General features: G+C 40.0%; 1 protein-coding gene across 1 annotated transcript; it reads right to left on the bottom strand.

Moving 5' to 3' along the window:
- Positions 1–5330: 5330 nt before the first annotated feature.
- LOC132238849 (potassium voltage-gated channel subfamily H member 7-like) lies at positions 5331–17438 on the bottom strand. The gene is made up of 3 exons (XM_059704877.1): positions 17170–17438; positions 15271–15501; positions 5331–5452 (listed from the first exon to the last, which is right to left on the bottom strand). Exons 1-3 carry the CDS (start codon positions 17243–17245, stop codon positions 5331–5333), a joined length of 429 nt encoding a protein of 142 aa, XP_059560860.1. The 5' UTR covers positions 17246–17438.
- Positions 17439–19428: the final 1990 nt, after the last annotated feature.

Below are 19428 nucleotides of genomic sequence, written 5' to 3'. Positions count from 1 at the left end.
CTAACCGCTTGCCTGCCTTATGCCTCATCATCCCTAACCACTCTGCCTGCCTGCCTGGTCACCCCTAACCCCTCTGCCTACCTTCCTGATTGCCCCTAAGCACTCTGCCTGCCTGCCTGATCACCTCTAACCACTCTGCCTGCCAGCCTGATGCCCTCAACTGCTTGCCAGCCTGTCTGATCTCTCCTAACTGCTTGCCTGCCTGCCTGATCACCCCTAACCACCTCTGCCTCAGCCCCCACTGCAGCGGCTTTGTCTAGAAGGACGTCTGGAAGGTTGTTCAGCTGTCTGGTCTAATAAGCATGTCATGCTTTCATTATCATAGATAATAAAACCCTAATATGCAAATCAATGGAACAGTGGAACGACCGATCACTATGACGTGCACTGACCACCAGGGGGCAGATGCTCAATGCAGGATCTGCCTTCCGGGCTCATGGCTGGCGAATGCAGCAGCGGTGGTGGGAGCCTTTCTCACCTCTGCGGCAGGCGGGCGGTAAGGAACAAGGGGTCCCGGACTGTGAGAGCCCCGGACTGCAAGATGGATGTCTGACTGCTGGCTTACGTCAGATCCCCAGGGGATGGACATCCCCTGAGGAGTCCCCAACTGTGAGAGGGCACAGGCCGGGCTGAGGGACCCCCCCTCACACCCATGCACAAATTCCACGCATCGGGCCTCTAGTATTGGGATAAAGTTAATGGTGTATCTAATACTATGATGAGTTTCTGTCACTTATATATTTCCTCATAATTATTTTGTGGTTTTGAGCATTTGATCTCATTCATACTTTATAAGTACATTTCATTTGTTACATGGTCTTCTAGGTGAATGTTTATTTTTTATGAGTTTATTACCTTTCATGTTTGTCACTTTGAATCTAAGCAAAACAATACAAATATAAAAATATAGCCTAATGGGTTTGGTTCAGTGGATAGAGCGTCGGCCTGTGGACTCAAGGGTCCCAGGTTCGATTCCAGTCAAGGGCATGTACCTTGGTTGCGGGCACATCCTCACTGGGGGGCGTGCAGGAGGCAGCTAATCGGTGTTTCTCTCTCATTAATGTTTCTAACTCTCTATCCCTCTCCGTTCTTCTCTGTGAAAAATCAATAAAATATATTTTAAATATATATATATATATATATATATATATATATATATATATATATATATATATATATATATATTTATGTATATACTAGAGGCCCGGTGCACAGATTCATGTATAAGTGGGGTAAGTGGGGAACCTCGGCCTGGCCTGCAAGGATCAGGCTGAAACTGGCTCTCCAACATCCCCCGAAGGGTCCCAGATTGTGAGAGGGCAGTTCTCGGGTAACACACCCTGGAATCAGGCACCCTCCTCTCTGGTTCCAGGTGCGTCACTCAAGAACCACAGCTGCCAAGTCACTGCAGCTGGCAGCTCCTATGTTGAGCATCTGCCCCCTGGTGGTCAGTGTGCATCATAGCTACCAGTCGGAGTGTCTGCCCCCTAGTGGTCATTGCACGTCATAGCTACCAGTCAAACAGTTGAACAGGCGGCTGGTCATTTAGGCTTTTATATATATACTATAGGCCCGGTGCACAAAAATTTGTGCACTCAGGGGGGAGGGGGGTCCCACAGCCCGGCCTGGGCCCTCTCGCAGTCTGGGATGCCTCGGGAGATAACAACCTGCTGGCTTAGGCCTGCTCCCGGGTGGCAGAGGGCAGGCCCAATCCCTAGGTGCAGACCCTGGTCCGGCTCAGAGCAGGGCCGATTGGGGAGTTGGGGTGCTGCCCCGTCATGCACAGAGCAGGGCAGATCGGGAGGTTGTGATGCCACCCTCAGTCATGCTCAGGGTAGGGCCGATTGGGGGGTTGGGGTACCGCCACCTGTCACACTCAAGGCAGGGTCGATGGGGAGGTTGCGGCACCACCCGCTGTCATGCACAGAGCAGGGCTCATCAGGGGGTTGGGGTGCTGCCCCCTGTCACTCACAGAGCAGGGCCCATCAGGGGGGTTGGGGCTCCATACTGTGTCACGCACAGAGCAGGGTCGATCAGGGGGTTGGGGAGCTCTCCCCTGTCATGCATAGAGCGGGGCCCATCAGGGGGTTGGGGAGCTCCCCCCTGTCACACACAGGGCAGGGCCGATCAGGTGGTTAAGGAGGCCCCCCCGGTCACGCATAGAGCAGGTCTGATCAGGGGGTTGGGGCACCTTCCCCTGTCATGAACAGAGCAGGGCGGATAGGGAAGTTGTGGCCCCACCCCATCACACACAGAGCCGCAGGGCGATCAGGGGTTTTGGGCGCTGCCCCCTGTCACGCTGATCCCGGTGCTGGGAGGCATATTATCCTTTTACTATATAGGATAGAGGCCTGGTGCACGAGTGGGGCTGGCTGGTTTGCCCTGAAGGTTGTCCTGGATCAGGGTGGGGGTCCCGCTTGGGTGCCTGGCCAGCCTGGGTTAGGGGCTGATGGCTGTTTGCAGCTGGTCACACCCCCTTCAGGATGGGGGTCCCCACTGGGGTGCCTGGCCAGTCTGGGTGAGGAGCTGAGAGCTGTTTTTAGGCTGGCGGGTGACTGAAACTCCCAACCGCTCCTTTTTTTCTTTTTTTTTTTTTATTCTGGGACAGTTTTAGCTCTGAGACTTGGCTCCAGCTCTTAGGCCTCAGCTGCTGAAAGCAGGTATCTGGTTTGTTTGGGTTCTATAATTGTAACACTGTTGCGGTCCTGCTCACTCCAGCTCTGAGATCCCGGCTGGCTGAAAGCAGGGATCTGCATTTGTTCTATGATTGAAACAATGTTGCAGTCCTGCTGGCTGAAGCCCGGCTTGCTGAAAGCAGGTTTCTGGGGTTTTGTTTAGCTTCTGTATTTGTAACAATGTTTCAAACTGCAAGCTCAGAGGCCGGCAGCGGCAGGCGGGTAACATTGGCTTCCTCCGTCACTGAAGCAAGCAAGCCTCATGTTCGCTTCAAGCTGCTTGGCTGCCGGCCACCATCTTGGCTCGCAGTTAATTTGCATATCACCCTGATTAGCCAATGGGAAGGGTAGCAGAGGTACGGCTAATTACCATGTTTCTCTTTTATTAGATAGGATATATATATATATATATATATATATATATATATATGCACACACACACACATATATATATATATGTGTGTGTGTGTGTGTGTAAACATATATATATATATTCATATGCAAACAACCAAGTAAAAATTATTTTCACTAATCAATATTTTCATTATAGATAATAAGAAATACTGAAAATAACTTAAGATCCTACTTACTCCAAATAGAAAGAAGAAAAAGTTCACAGAATGCTGCTAAGTAATCAAAAATCAGTACTAGTTTCTGAATCTGAGGCTTAAAAAACTGCCAGAAAATTAGTAAAATCAAATGCCAATGTAAAGAGCAGTTTTTTGAAGAGTGACCCTGATATGGGCTGGGGCATCCAGTCCAGACAATCAGCTATTTGAGAGATTCCCATCCTTCCCTAGTTTTGGCAATTCAAAGCATTGTAATCTTTAAATAAGAAAATAAGTCGCCTTATATATTTTCCACATGTATTTTTCAGAAGATTGTGGGTTAATTTCAATAATCAGACAAAACAATACTATTTTATAGGGTCAAGAAATATGAAAAAGAATGCTAAGTTTTACTATAAACAATAAATATGCAATTATGTGCACTTGCTTTTGAAGTTTTATTGGACAACAGGTAACAAAGGTTTTTAAGACACACAAATTATTTTACCCAGCAGTTATACACCTAGAGTATCCACTAAGGAAAAAATTAGTGAAGGTGTGCAAGAGGGATATACATGTTTTCACGACTGCAAAAACTTGAAAACAATAAAGTGTTCAATAATGAGGTATTGGTAATATTTTACTTCCTTTAATACAGTGGTTCTCAACCTAACAACCCTTTCACAGGGGTCACCTAAGACCATCAGAAAATACATATATAATTACATATTGTTTTTGTGATGAATCACTATTATGCTTTAATTATGTTCAATTTGTAACAATGAAAATACATCCTGCATATCATATATTTACATTACGATTCATAACAGTAGCAAAATTACAGTTATGAAGTAGCAACGAAAATAATTTTATGGTTGGGGGTCACCACAACATGAGGAACTATATTAAAGGGTCTCGGCATTAGGAAGGTTGAGAACCACTGCTTTAATGCCATACCTTGTGAGTATTAAAATAATTTTCAGACTTCCCATGTGTTAAATAAGATAAAATCATTTAACATGTTCATGATGAATTTCTCAGTGAGAAAACTGGCTACAGTTTAGTATATCTAGTGCTATTCTGGTATTGTAAAAAATAACTGTGTGTGTGTATGTGTGTGTATTTGTGTAGGAAAATTATAGACAGAATACATGCCATCATTTTGACAGTGGCTATCTCTTAGGTTCAAGATTATAGGTTTTCTTTAAAATTTGTTCTTGTATTTTCTAATTTTTTGACATTGGAGTTAAAATCACTATGAGAGAGTAAAGATATGAAATTCTTGAGGAGTTGGTGAAATCCTGTATCAGTATGTGACTGATGAAGTGTCTGCTGATATCATACAGACTTTACAATCTCAACCCATGACTCTGGCCTTGGGAAAAATAATGAAATGTGATGGGAAGCCAGTGTGTGAGGTTGTTTTTAGTGTGTGGAGACAGCAGAAGAAGACATCAGAATAATTTTAAGATTTTATACGTATTTTATCATGTGTATTCAACTAAGGATTTTCAGGGAAAGTTAAAATGTCTGGTAAACTTGCATGTATTATTGTAAGAACATGTAGACATAATCTTTATTTTATTGATCTGTGGATACTCCATCAGAATCAGCTGACTGTGTAGTATTAAGGATCTATCTGGATTGTCCTGAACATTCACCTCACTCCTTCTAGTCTAACTGAATAAGAACAATTAGTTCTTATTAGAAAGAGACACAGGTTATTAAATATTAGAATGAATTGCTTTATAACATTTAAACCACATGGCAGCAAGTTATTAAGTTACTAAATTAATAAACAACATAACTTGTTAATTTTTCGATTCTCATATTAAGCAAAATGGTAGGCAAAGGAGAATGAATGAATGAATGAATGGGCAAGACTCTAAAAACTGCCACCTGACATTTCCATTGCTAAACAGGTATAATCCTGGGTTCTTCTACATTTATTTTTTGCTTTCCTTACATTTCCTCTTTTGTTTTGTTTTTTAATATCAGTGCCTCCAAAGAGTTCAACGTTAAATGGAAGAAAAATACATAGAAACAAATTATTACAAAAGAATTTCATAAGTGTTCTAATACAGACAAGGAAAAAATGTTAGGAAATTCAAATAAGGATGCCCGAAGGATTTAGAGAAGACCAAGCAAAGGAGAGGATGGTGGCCTCTGGGAGGAGCTCAGAGATACAGATTGGAGGGTATGCAGCAAGAACTGAGTCTGACATTGGGCCTTAGATGAAGAAAACAGGAGGTGTTTTAAACAAATCAGACTCATCACACCAGTGAATTTATGATTTCCCATTTAAATATTATTCCCAGGAAAAAAAACTCATTTGTGGGAAAAGGAGAGGATAAGAATGCAACAGAGCTTCTGCTGCTGAATCACTCTACTATATGAATTTTCTTCTGGACTTCCTGGATAATGATGACACAAATAGCAGCCAAGAGGCCCTTTGCTAAAAATATCCCCCTACTATAAATTGACCATGTAATTTACAGTCCAAAATGGGGACATTTTTAAGGATTAAAAAAAGAGTGCAATTAATAATTATGTAAAGATTACAGGCATATGCTAGCTATTTTCACTCTACTGAAATCAAACACCCTGTAATACAGATTCATTTTGAATGATACATTCTGTTTAAAATACAAAATACCTAGATAAAGTTCACTTCATTTACCCTTAGATGTGAATTAAATCAATCACATTCATACCTCATATAATCCAATAAATCTAGGATTAAGAGCTAGAATTAGAACATAAAGGATGGTAGGATGAGATTTTAAAAGTGTATCATTGCCCTGGCCAGTGTTGCTCCTGTGCACTGAAAGGTTGCCAGTTTAATTCCTGGTTAGGGCACATGCCAGGGTTACAGCCTGGATCCCCAGTAGGGATGTGCAGGAGGCAGCCGATTGATGTTTCCCTCTCACATTGATGTTTCTCTCTCTCCCTTTCCCTTCTCTCTCTAAAAATCAATAAAAATACTTTTTATGTTTTATTTTTTGGTTAATCCACCCTTGATGATATTTTTTCCATTGAGAGAGAGTAGAAGGGAGGGAGGGAGAGAGAGAAACATTGCTGAGAGAGAGACCTTGATTGGTTGCCTCCTGCAGGTGTCCTGGGCGGGTCCAGGGAGTGAACCTGCAACCAAGGTACATGCCTTTGACCTGGAATCGAACATGTGAATCTTCGAACTCACAACTCTATTCTCTAACCATGAGCCAGGACAATAAAAATATTTTTTTATAAAAAGTGTATCATTAGAGACCTTAAGGTTCGCAAACATAGACAAATCTAGATTTTAAACCGCATCTCCATTTTGCTCTGTGATCATCAGTACTTTACTTAACTTCTCTGGACTTCAATTTAATTTGTAAAATTGGATAGCTACCCCCAAATCTGTCATTAAAAATAAGATAAAGTAGCATGCAAAGAGGTAGTCACAGACTTAGAACTCAGTTAACATCGGTACTTTGGGAGAAGATATAAATTGGGTAGAGGGGTATGGTCCATGGAATACACCCTGTAGAGCACATCTATGTGTATTAATGATCTAAAAAATGTATAGCTAAAGATCAATTGATTAACATTATTAAAAAAATGGATGGTGTATATAGAAATTTTTAGCAAAAATAAAAGAAATTTTTACTAATTTTGCTAAGATAAGTAAATGGGAATTTGATTCAAAATAATTCACATAACATATAATGTTGCATAACTCTAACATTAATTTTCTTGAATTGATGTGATCTTAATTAGTACACTCAAAGACCTCACGTATTGAAGATTATTTCAATATGTGGTCTTTTCTATCACAAATATTTTTATTATTTTAAATATGTAAATATCTTACTTAGTTTGTGTTAGATGTTGTTCTTTACTTTATATTTGAGAAATTGTTTGTGGAAATATCACACATTTTTACTTTAATTTTTGTCATCATGTCCATCATCTTGGGTCATTAATACAGATTTTACTGAATAGAATTAAGAAGGGTGTTTTGAGCATAGAGGTCAATAATCAGTATGAGAAGTCACAGTCATTCTAAGTTGTCTTAAACCCATGCAGTTACTGTATGTTTCTCAAAACCAACATTTCAAACAACATGCAAGAATTAATATCCTATCAAAACAAAGAACAACAAATAGCAACACTCCTAATGTGCCTTAGGAAAGAAGGGGGGAAAAAACAGGAAAGGAAACAACAATGACAAAAAACAATGGTGAGAATCCACCTGCTGTAACCATGTCTTCTAACTGGTCATCCTGGAGGAAAAAGCCGGCAAACAAAGGCCTTGTGGCTGGGCAGCCTTGCCAGGCCCCACCTAGCACAGTCTAATTTGAGATCATTTTACAAACTGAGCCAACTAAAGGCGGAAATGCACCCACAGCTCTCTCTCTTTCTTTCCCAACTCCTACCCTCTAAGTACCCCCCAATGCTTGTTCTGCCCATTTTTTTTTTAAGTAAAAAGTAGAGTGAGGCAATCACAAAACAGTAACAAGGAGAATTTGTACATATGCAAACCTACTTTAAGTGAGAAAAGGGCACAGGAGTTGCCTCAGCCAGATGAGCTGTCCCCAGAAAGACTACTTTTATTTTCTTAATTAGATATTTCATAAAAATTAAAGAAACAAGTGGAAGATATAAAATGTTCAGTTACAGCGATAGGAGCCTGGTACTCAATTTTCTTATAACCCACCTGTGACAAGTGGCAATTTGACCTTCTTAATTGTTCAGTAATAGGACAAATTTCCTCTATGGTGATTAATGTCCTCTGCTGCTGCCTGATTCTATTGTTTCTTGGTAGTTCAGTGCTTTTGCTAAATGCAGACAACATCATGTATATAGAAAGAAAACACTCCTTTGACAATAATAATTTTAGATTCAACACTCATTGATTGACCCTAAGGTCAGCTTCATTGTCAATTAAAGATTTTTAAGAAAATCCTGTACTAGATGTAGAATGTCAATACTTTGTACCTTGTACAGTAAGTAAATGTCAAACAGCAATGAACTCAATTCAGAAAAGACCAGAATAAAACTTAAGTTCAGCTAATACAAAGATATTGTTAGAGACACTAGTGAGAGTCATTTTAATTTGGTGGTGAATGAGTGACACTTGGGAACTGGTTAATGGATTCTGGTTAATAGCTTCTCTCTAACTCTTTACTAAATATTTTTCTAGCTATTTGCAAACTATAAGTTATAAAAATGATGTAAGACCTTAGCTTACTAAGCAAAGACATATGTCCATTAATAAAAATTAAGGTGAAAATTATTCTTAAGAACATTTTAAAAGTGTTAAGAAAGTAAGAAAAACCAAAACATCATACTTTCCATGTAACTCCCTTTCCTCAGAATCTCCTGATCTCAACTGCTTTCTTATTTTTTTTCAACTCTGCCATGCCATTTCTCATCATCTGTTTATTCTTTGTGTGAATGCTAATCGAACTCATACTTCATAGCAGGCTATCTTGCACATAGTCTGGAGACAGAGATTAATAAGACTTGGTATTTTTAGTAAATACACTAAAAAAACAACAACACAACAAATGATGCTAACTACAATAAGATGTAATGATATGTAGCACACTCCAGGTGCTACACTGGAGTTGAGAACCCAGTGTGAAAGAGACACAGAGTTATGTCAATTAATGTTCGGCAGCAGGCAGTGGGGGCATCAGGGAGGACTCCATACGGAAGTCTCTGGATCTGTTTTTGGAAGGATGACGATGTTTCTTTAGGGTGAGAAACTGAGGGAAGAGCAATCCCTTCAGAGACTCTTTGTACTGATCATTAGGAAAACTTCTGGAGGGTAAGGAAAGATGGCTTATTTGAGAATCTGAGCAGTCAAGCATTATCAGTACATAAGATTTTTAGGAGAAATGTAGTTGGGAAGATATTTAACTAACTGATGTTTACTGAGCACATATTATGGTCTAGCAACCATGCCATAAATAATGCCGTGTACTTTACTGTACACAATATATTCACTCAGCCTAACAAAGTAGATGTTATTCTCCTAATAAAGATCAGAAAAGACAACTGAGGCACCAAGAAGGTAAACTTAGTGATGAAGTTCACCTAGCTATTCCCAAAGCTGATTCCTCTAAACATACCCTACTTGGATGCAAGTGAATGCAACTTGGCATCCAAGGGAAGGTCGCCATGCATCCTAGTAAACTGTCTAAAACATTATCCTGGGAGTTTTAGTGAATTAAGATAGATGTTTTTATCCCCACCTGAGGACATATTCATTGATTTTTAGAGGGAGCAAGCGAGCGAGAGAGAAGAAACATTGATGTAAAAGAGGAACATTGATCTGTTGCCTCCTGTAGATACCCTAATCAGAAAAGGAACCCACAATCCAGGTATGCACCCTGACCAGGAATGGAACCCGAAACAGTTGGTGCTCAAGATGATGCTCCAATCAACTGAGTGAGCCACACCGGCCAGGGCTAAGATAGATTTTTAAGCCAAGCTAAGATGAGCAGCAAATATGGGTCAGGCTTCACCACTTGATGAACTGTGTGTGATTTGGAAAGTACTCCATCCCTCTGGGTCTCAGTGTTCTTCTCATAAAATGGGGATAATAAGAGTATATACCTTAAGGTATTGTCATAACCATTATTGAATAGATGACATTCATTTACAATGATGCTTAGCTCCAATAAATCATCAGGGTATGTAATTCTCATTTCAGAAATAGCTCTCTGATGGCACTGTGGGAAATGGATTGGAGAGGGAGGGAAACTTCAATACTCAATGCTCCGGAAGAAGGATTCGGAAAGTTTCAACTAGGGTACTTGGCGGTGCTGGAGAAGCGGGGGTAACATTGGGAAATATGTCAGAGGTAAAGATTGCAAGGAATTTCCGACCAATTGGGTTTAGGGAGGAGAGGGAGAGAGAAAAATTGAAAATGATCCTAGGCTTCACTTTCAGATGGCCAGATGAGTGTTGATGTCTTAACAGGTAATGCTCCAACTGCTGCTTCCCTGTGACTCAATTATCATAGGACTTTCCTGGCTGCTGATAGCAAGTAAATGATTTAGTGATTATTTATAGAAAAAAATTAAAATAGCATTGGAAGCCAATAGAAGCCAGTTCCACCCAACAAATCTAGCCTATGCAGATAGCCCTAAACTGACCTCTCAAGACCCTCATGTGTGAAAATAACTGAGCAGTTAGTTATCTCTCAAGGGCTTCTTTGTAGCCCCGAAGTAGCCTAGAGGTATGGTGCTGGCCTGGCGAGTGGTGAAAAGAGGCTGATGAGCACAGCCCACCCACAGTTTTAGGACATTTTGTTTTCCCTTGAGACAGTACTGAAATAAAGTTTTCAAATTGTGAGGAGGAGTGATTCTTGAGAATTCTGATTTTTAGCAACAAATCCAATTGATTAAGTTTAAAATTTACACAATATCTAAAGTCCATAAGATGTTATAAAGTTTTGGAATATAAGAAAAATTAACAGTAATGTTGTTACAGTAATATTTCATTGAATGAAACATGAAAAAATATAAACAGAAAGGTAAAATGAGCACCAAAACAAACCCTAGGCAAGATGTTACCTGGAAACTTTTCTTAATTGTTTGAATTTCTCACACACAAAATATATGTCTATTCTTTTCTAAAAACTACCAGCTATATCTCTACACAATTCAGGAATGAGGGGAGTTGAGTATTTTACATGTCACATAACTTATATAAAGCTATTATCCGATTTATTTTTGAGCTATTAAATTTTTAGCTAAACTACATTGTCTCTTTAATAAGTTATTATTACCTACAAATGACAAAATATACTTAAACAAGTTAGAATGGGGGAATAAAGGAAGGGGGTAATTAACCCTAAATTTTGTTCTCCGTTTATATAAAAGACTCTTCATTCAAGAGTTTACATACTCTTTTTTCTTTAGAAACAATTTCATAAAAAAAAAAATAAAAACATCTTGGGGAGAACATAGAAATGAACATTAGTCACTCTGTAATACAAATATCCTCAAACCAGGGATCAGTTTGTATCCTCCTTTGCATCTCCTGTTTTTCCTCTAGTGCCAACATTACCTTAGGCAGCGAGCGGTTCTCAACGTGTGGGTTGCGACCCCTTTCGGGGTCAAACGACCCTTTCACATGGGTCACCTAAATACATCCTGCATATCAGATATTTACTTTATGATTCATAACAGTAGCAAAACTACAGTTATGAAGTAGCAACAAAAATAATTTTATGGTTGAGGGTCACCACAACATGAGGAACTGTATTAAAGGGTCGCGGCATTAGGAAGGTTGAGAACCACTAAGGTGGCCCTCAGTGTATCCTCACCTTCACTCACGACAAAATACTTTCTAAGAGGTCTTTCCAAATTACTCTTAGATACGGCAGATTCACCTCTTTTTACTTGAGTTGAATTGAATGCTGCCCCTGGAACTTGGTACTGACCCCACTATGACTGGTGTCCTGTCTGGATCTGGTCCCAGTTTGGATCAGAAAAGGACTTCCCTCAGCCCCTTCTCATCCTTTAGTTCTTAAAGATAGGGATATTTGTTATTCGTTAACAAAACTGCCATTGCATTATGTCTAAAAGCATAATGGAGAAAATAAAAGAATGCCCAGACCTTTAAAGATAATGGATTTCAAATTCTATTTTCCTACTGAGTTAAGACCTTCATTTCTCTTGGAGAAATTTATTTCAATTTTCTAAATGTTTAGAGTTGCTAGATAATTTAAGGTAAAAATCTTCTACCTAAATGTGGTTGAAGTGGTCTAGCACTTAAACTAGCTAGCTCTAATCCATGACACACACCCAGCCAGATCAGCAATAAACTAGGGATGACTAAATTACTAGTAACCCTTCTGGTTTGTTTTTTTTTTTTTTTTTACCTTAACATCATCTCTAAACTATAAGCTAATTAATAATGGAAGTGTTTGCTATTTCTCAATCCTATTCTTAAAAAGGTGAAAAGGTATTTTTAGAGTGAATATATTATGCTACTAAAATATTTACCTATTCTTATATAAGCTTCAGCATAATTATAGTTTTGTATAATTAGAGTTTTATGTCAAAAGATTTATAGCTTTATCACCTCAAGCAATATTTCACAGCTGCCAAGAATGATTTATGCAATAATGACTTAAACTGTAAAATAGAACCCTCAAAGGAAGAGCTGTCAAGTATTTCTCCCCCAAATAACTAGGCTTTTAAAAATTAATATTCTGGTAAACAGCAAATCCAATTGTGCCCAGTAAAATCCCCAGAACTGGCAGGGTGGGAAGTGTTGCTACACAATGGTGATCATGTAGCTCACCTGTGGGTACTCGCTCAGATCATGGGGTCTAAAGCCTCTGGCCACGTTGGAAAACAAGCTTTTGGAAATAATGTCACGCTAATTTTGCTACTCCAATATGAGTGAATAAAAAAGTGGAAACAGAATATCTTAAATTTTTGTTAATATGCTTGTTGTGCATATTGCATCACTATTCATATTCCTGTAACATGCTAAATTACAGTAATATTCCATGGAATGGAACATGAAAGTTAAAGCAATAAGTAAAGAAAGCATTTTCTATATATACTTCAAACACCAAGAACCTCTCAAAAATAAATGATCTCAATAATGAGGAATTAAGGAAACTTTGAAAAACAAACCAATGAAAATGTTGCTGATTTTGTTCCTTCCTGCTTTTATAAATGTAGAAGAGTGGCTGACAGATCTCTAAGAGGCAAGACTTTCAAAGCATTTGAACTTCTCAAGCTCTGATTTTGTGGATGCCATGTGAAAAAAATCAATAAATTCTGGAGATTATCCTCAAGGTATATGAACTAGTAGCAAAAACACAAGTTGATTATTCAAAGTCAATAATTCTGACTGTGTCTTTACAATCTAAAAGGTCATTCAAATTAATATTTTTCTTTGAAAGAAAAGAAAATGCTTGTTTCCCATATAAATAAAAGCAAAAAACTGCAATATTTGTCATTAGCTCTAAAAGTCCTTGTAGACCGAGTCACATCTGTAAATAAAGCCAACAGTATCAAAATCATCACCACATATTGATTACTTCTATACCAAACAAACTTTCAAATAAACATACTTTGTCCAAAACAGAGAGGTTTTCACTTATATAACCAAGTAAATCACTAAAATAATAAGATTTGCATTAGTCAAATATGAACATCTCCACTATAAAATTTTTAACATTCAAGTTTGTGATAAATTGCTTTTAAAAATGCTTTTAAGGTGTTCTTGAGATTATTTTACACTCATATTATACAAACTAAGCTAGGTTCCAAAACATCACTATTCCAATTAATAAAAACAACTTCTATTTGAAAGTACTATCTGAAAAATATATAGTTAATTTCCAAGTAATCTGGACAGTCTAGATTCATTTTATACTTAAATTCTCTAAGTTGAAAAACTTCTGAACTGTCTCAGGAAACAAAATAACCAAATGTGGGCCAACATGACCTGTAGTAACCACAATGCAGACTTTGCCAACATCATGATAAATATTCAGATAGACAAAAAAGTCAGACATTCAAATTATTCCAAAAGTCAAATCAGGTGTACACACACACACACACACACACACACACACACACACACACACACGACGAGTTGCATTTGGGTAGTTAAAGCCTCAGTCCAAGAAATGTTTTCAAGACAACAGAGCAATTAGGCCATTTCTAATATACCAACATTACTGATTGAAATGTCTGGGTAAAGCGAAAAGAACTTTAAAAGCTATCTCTGTATTGGTTGATAATCATATAAGTATTTTCCAATGATACTTTGTTATACGTACCGACTCAAATTGCTATAAAAATCTAGTAATTAACAATTGTAAGTTTTCTATCATAAAGTATTTAATTATGAGAAAACAAGAGGAAGAGTTAAACCTTTCCCTGCTAGAATTTGTTCTCTGTATTTTATTAAATGACAAGTAATGATATGATATAGGCTATAACACATCACTCATGTATTGTATTCATTTTCAAAACTTGAGTTAACTAAACAGCTGACTAAATACCCTTCTGTCTCACTAATTTCTATCAATTAAATAAAAAGAAAAACATGATAATGCAATATCAACAAAACTAACTACAACATGCATTTAATCTATTCCCTTTTATCCCTAAATTGTCAAATATTTCCAAAGTGTGTACCTTTGGAAATGTGTATCTTAAAAATAGGTATATCTGAATATTCATTACATGTGAGTTTATATACATATTATGGATTTAGTGAATGCATATCCATTAAATGTGGTTTTTTGAGAACTGTTACAGATCTAAAATATTTATGGTCCCTCAGCAAGCCTGAAAGAAGGAGTGCCCTTGAAGTTGAGGTATGACCTTAAGTTGAAGATGCCAGTTTTGCTGCAGTTGTAAAACTGAATACTAATAACTCCACAGTATCATAGTTCCTTTCTCCATTTTGTGTTTCAGAGCATATCTTGAATATATGAACAGTCTTTATTATTTGAATATACATAGGTTTACTAGACCAATTTTAGAAGTTCCTGTATATCAGTCTTAATCTTGTATGAAAAGGAACAAAAGTGGAAAGAGGTGTGTTACCTATCAAATAAAGCCAGGAAGAGCCAGGAAACATTTATAACATAGTAGTTTTAGTCTCGTATATAGTTTTCAACAAGACTTTGCTTTGTAAAGAATTTGAGTTCAAGCAAATAAAACTCTGTATTTTTCTCCCACAAAATGCATATCAATTAAACCAGTAAATCATTGGCCCTTTTATCATTCCTTAGACAGGGGAGAGAGTAAGACTGATTTGTGGCATCCTGTCCCCAGTGACATTAAGTTACTGCACTTTTGAAGAGTACGTGGTACCCTTATTCAAAGAAGAAATTGTTCTCACTAGTCCATGAATGAGAGCATCCATATTTTTGAAGCCTAAAATACTATAAGCAAAGTATATCTGCACCCGAATGTCTGGGGTTCCTCTGAATGTGAACTTTTGGTTTTCAGTTGTCAAAACTTCATTTCAATGGAATCAAACACAAGAAATCCTAAAAAGGTAAACTTTACCATTTTTGTGGTAGTAGGTGACCTCCACTTTCCTCTCCTCTGACCCCAACAGTGCTTGTGCAATTTGGGCAATATCATGCCTCTTGGTCTCGGGCCCATGGAGAAAGTCGCAGGTGCAGGGCTTTTGCATGACATCTGGCCTGGAGAAGCCAGTCATCTCGCAGAACCCATCGTTGCAGTAGATGATGGCACAGTTCTGCACTCTGGCATTTGCAATGATAAATTTTTTATCTGCAATAAGAAGACAGTAAGGCATCCTTTAAAATCCTTCCACAAGATGCTCATAAGCATTGGAATAATTTGTTGCATAAGAGGAGATATAAAATGCAGGTACTTCCCAAATTGCTAACTGTCCCGGCTTTTGAAAGGAAGAGAAAAAAAACAACAACCAACCTTACATATGAAATACTGGTCATAAGCCATTTTAACAAAAAAGTATTAAGGACTACTCTTCAAATTTTGAGAATATAATTTCCTAACTAACCTAGATCTCCAGCCCTCTAACCCCTGGGGGATTCATTCTAATGATAATCCGCTGCCCCATTGATATTTCCAGGATACCATCTAAATTCAAGGTAAATATTTTCAAAGCCAAAACAGTGAAACATCCTGTAGCTGTCAGATTTCTCACTTCCACCTTGGCCTTTAGAGTACAACTTTCTCAAAGTAGTTATTATTCCTGGATTTGGCTTTTCTCTATCCCTGTAAGGCATGCTGCCCATACACCATGTCAAAAAAAATAAAATAAAACTATTAACAATGAAAGTATTTCACATTAATTAGCAGTTCAGTAATGCAAAGGTTCAACTTTTCATAACACGTATTTTCCAGAAGATAAACATATTTACACACATATACACAGTAAATATCATGTTCACACCTTTACACTTCTACTTTGGGAGAACCATGAATTTTTGTGTAGTAGTAGGTATTTAAATACAAATGGTTTATTACTTTTGATCACATATTATATTTACCACTTCCAGATAGGACTTACAAGTTTATGTTATACACAAGGTACTATATACTCACGTCACTAAAGACATCACCAAAGTAACTGCAAAATGTACAACATAAATGTGTGTCAATGTGGTTTTAAGAAAATGTGGAATATCAATGACCAAGTATAGGATTTAAAATCAACATATTTATATAACATTCATTCATTAGAGTTAGTCCATATGAGAATACTGAATTTCTCTGTATTCCATCTTTGTGGGATTTACTTAGTGTACTTCAATTTTTAAATTTCTAGATACACATTGAAGGGGATAATTAAGGGACAGAAATACTCTTTTGAATAATGAACTATTTTCATTGGGAATCAGCATGAGTCAATTTTGTTTCCAAATTATCCTGCAGTGGGGATAGATTTACATTGATTCCATGCAAAGTTTCGCTTCTATAAACTAGCAGCCAGCAAGCATCCAAGTCAAGCCACAGCCTTGCAAATTAACCAAGGTGAGGTATAGCTTGCAGGGCCATTTCCATCGCTGCTACCATTGACATTCCCTAGTTCCAGTAGTATTGTCTGCCCGGCTCCTGACTTTCAAAAAGTCCGCAATTAAAACAGCTTCAAAACACAGACCCAGGTTACACTAGCACTTTCCCTTTAAGATAGTAGAAGAGTAGGACATCAAGTAGCGAGGCAGATAATGGAGCAGTGGGAGAGGAGGATCAAATTGCCTCCTATAATGGAGACCATAATCTAACATGTAAATCAAAATTAATATCCGAGGGCGAACACTCCCGCTGCCATTCGAACCTCCTGGCTGGGTTTCACAGCCTCCTAACTTGCCAGAGCCCGGAGTTGCCTTCTCCTCCGCTTATCAGCGGCGGACGCCCAATGCACTATTGAAGCAGAATAAGCGAGGGGGAGAGAAGAACAAATGAACTTACTTTGCCCTTCAAATTTCCGTATGATGGTGCCCAGAAATGTGTTTTGCGGTGCCACATGCCCCCTGCGGACAGGCATGGTGACCCCCGTGCGCCGAGGAGCGCTCCCCCGGCTCCGAGTTCTCCCGGGATCTCTCCTCCGCTAGAGCCCAGGCCAGCGCGCCAGCCGCTCTTTGTGGCAGAGCATCCTCTTTTGAAAGCAGAAATCTCTTCCCATTAGCACCACTTCTAGACACCCGCTCTCCCCACCCGAGCCCAGTCCCTTCCCCTCACCTCTCAAACTGCCGCGGGTGAGAGGGTTTGGGGGTGGGGAGAGGGAAGGAGGCGGGGTGAGGGGAGGCGGCGGGGGAGGGAGGGAGGGAGGAGGGAGTGGTGGGGGTGGGGTGGGGAGGAGGGGGCGGGGAGTCACAAGGGCAATTGATCAGCTTCTCTTTCCCCAAAACAGCGCCAATTTCCCGCTGCAAATGGGCTTAACAGAGCTGTGCGGATGGCCGGGGATGGAAGACTTGTGAGGCTGTTGCAGGAAGGGGAGAAAGAAAAGGAGGCTGGCGGAGGGGGGGGGGGGGTCCTTGACGTTACTGTCCCCGCCCTCTCTCTCTCTCTCCACAGACACACACACACACACACACACACACACACACACACACACCGCACACCGCACACGCACACACCACACACACACACACACACACACACACACACCGCACCACACACACACACACACACACACACACACACACACACACACACACACAAGCGCACACGCGCGCTCCCTTTATCCCGGGAGCTTGGGCGCCGCCACAGCTCGGATTACTCAAGCGTGCTTTGGCGGAAGCCAGCCAAGAAATCTCCAAAACTCGGTGACAAACAGCTACTCTGGGAAGGTGATCTCCATGGCCGCCAGCCACGGGCTCCATCCCTGAGCCCCTCACGTCGCAGCAGCTAAATCCTTTAGCTGCAAAGAAAAGACAGGTGGGAACGCAGTCCCTCGGAAAGGACCATTTCTAAACTCCGGTGGCCTTGGGAGGTTGAGTATTGAGGAGGAGCCACTTAAAGGTGCAGGTTTAGCCTCAGGGTGCACTGGGATCCCCGGGCTCTGCGGGGCGGGGGTTGGGGGGGGGGGCGCTGACGCCCGGGCTGAACTGGCACTACGGTCCCTGCCCGGCGCGGAGCAGCGCCTGCCGAAGTCTGAAGACTGGCGCTGCCGCCGGGCATGCCCAGTTTCACTGCTTGAGCCCTTAAGGAGATGCAAGGTTGAGGGGTGACTCCGTCTCCCGGTGCCAGAGGCTGCCAGGAAGATGAGAAGGCCAAAGACCCAAAGACCGTGGGAGCAAGTGGCACAAAACAAAGCAAGAGTTCGGAAAGGGCGAGCCTGTGCGCCGGGGGGAAGGAACAAAAGGTGGGTGGGGCTAAGAGTTACCAGCCTCGGTGTGGCCTCCCATGCCACTCATCTCCTGAACACACTAGGCACACCGGTCTGATCTCTTCCACCATTCCTACGGAATCTTCTCATTTAGGGTGGGGAAGGCTTCAAGGGGGCAGAATCGAGTCCTCTTCCCTTTTGCTTCTCAGAGCACACCTACTCAGGAATCTCCTCATATAAGTACACACACTTCTGCCCAAATAGTCCTCCTGGAAACTTAGCAAATCAAATGTGACCAGCCATGCCAGGGGGGTTGTTTTCTAAGTTGTTGTTCTAGTTTTTCTTGCTTCTTTTGGCTTCATTGATATTATTCTCCCCTTAACCCAATAGTCAGCCTCTCTCCATGCCCCTTTTTCCAATGGAAATTGCCACCACTACAACCTACAGAACTAGAATGCGGACCAACCTCCTCTCCAGTTGGGAATAAAGGATTCAGAGCCCCCTGTCTACACATGCAGTTGCCTGATAAAGTTTTGGGGGTTTCTGTGCCCTGAAATAGTCAAATTCATATTTTCTCAGTTTCAACCTCAAATCTGAATTTTTTTTAAAAAAAGAGGATGGAACTGAGAAGGTCCAAGCGGGAGGGGGACATTAGGAAGATGAATCATGAAGACGGCAATAAATATCGAGGAAATAAATATAATGACTTTTATTTTACGTTCCAGAAAACACAACCTAAAGATAAAAAATCCAAACAAAAACAAGAACCTAAGCAGATCTTATTCTTTCATATCAGAGCAATGAAAATGAATTAGAAAGCTGAGACATTGCCTGAATTTGAACTGTTGAATTTCCCAGGTAATTAGCTTTACTTAAAGAGAAGCAATATATAGCAACCT

The sequence above is a fragment of the Myotis daubentonii genome, chromosome 7 (genome assembly GCF_963259705.1).
Source record: "Myotis daubentonii chromosome 7, mMyoDau2.1, whole genome shotgun sequence".
Classification (NCBI taxonomy): Eukaryota; Metazoa; Chordata; class Mammalia; order Chiroptera; family Vespertilionidae; genus Myotis; species Myotis daubentonii.
This window is presented reverse-complemented; position numbering and strand designations above follow the sequence as displayed.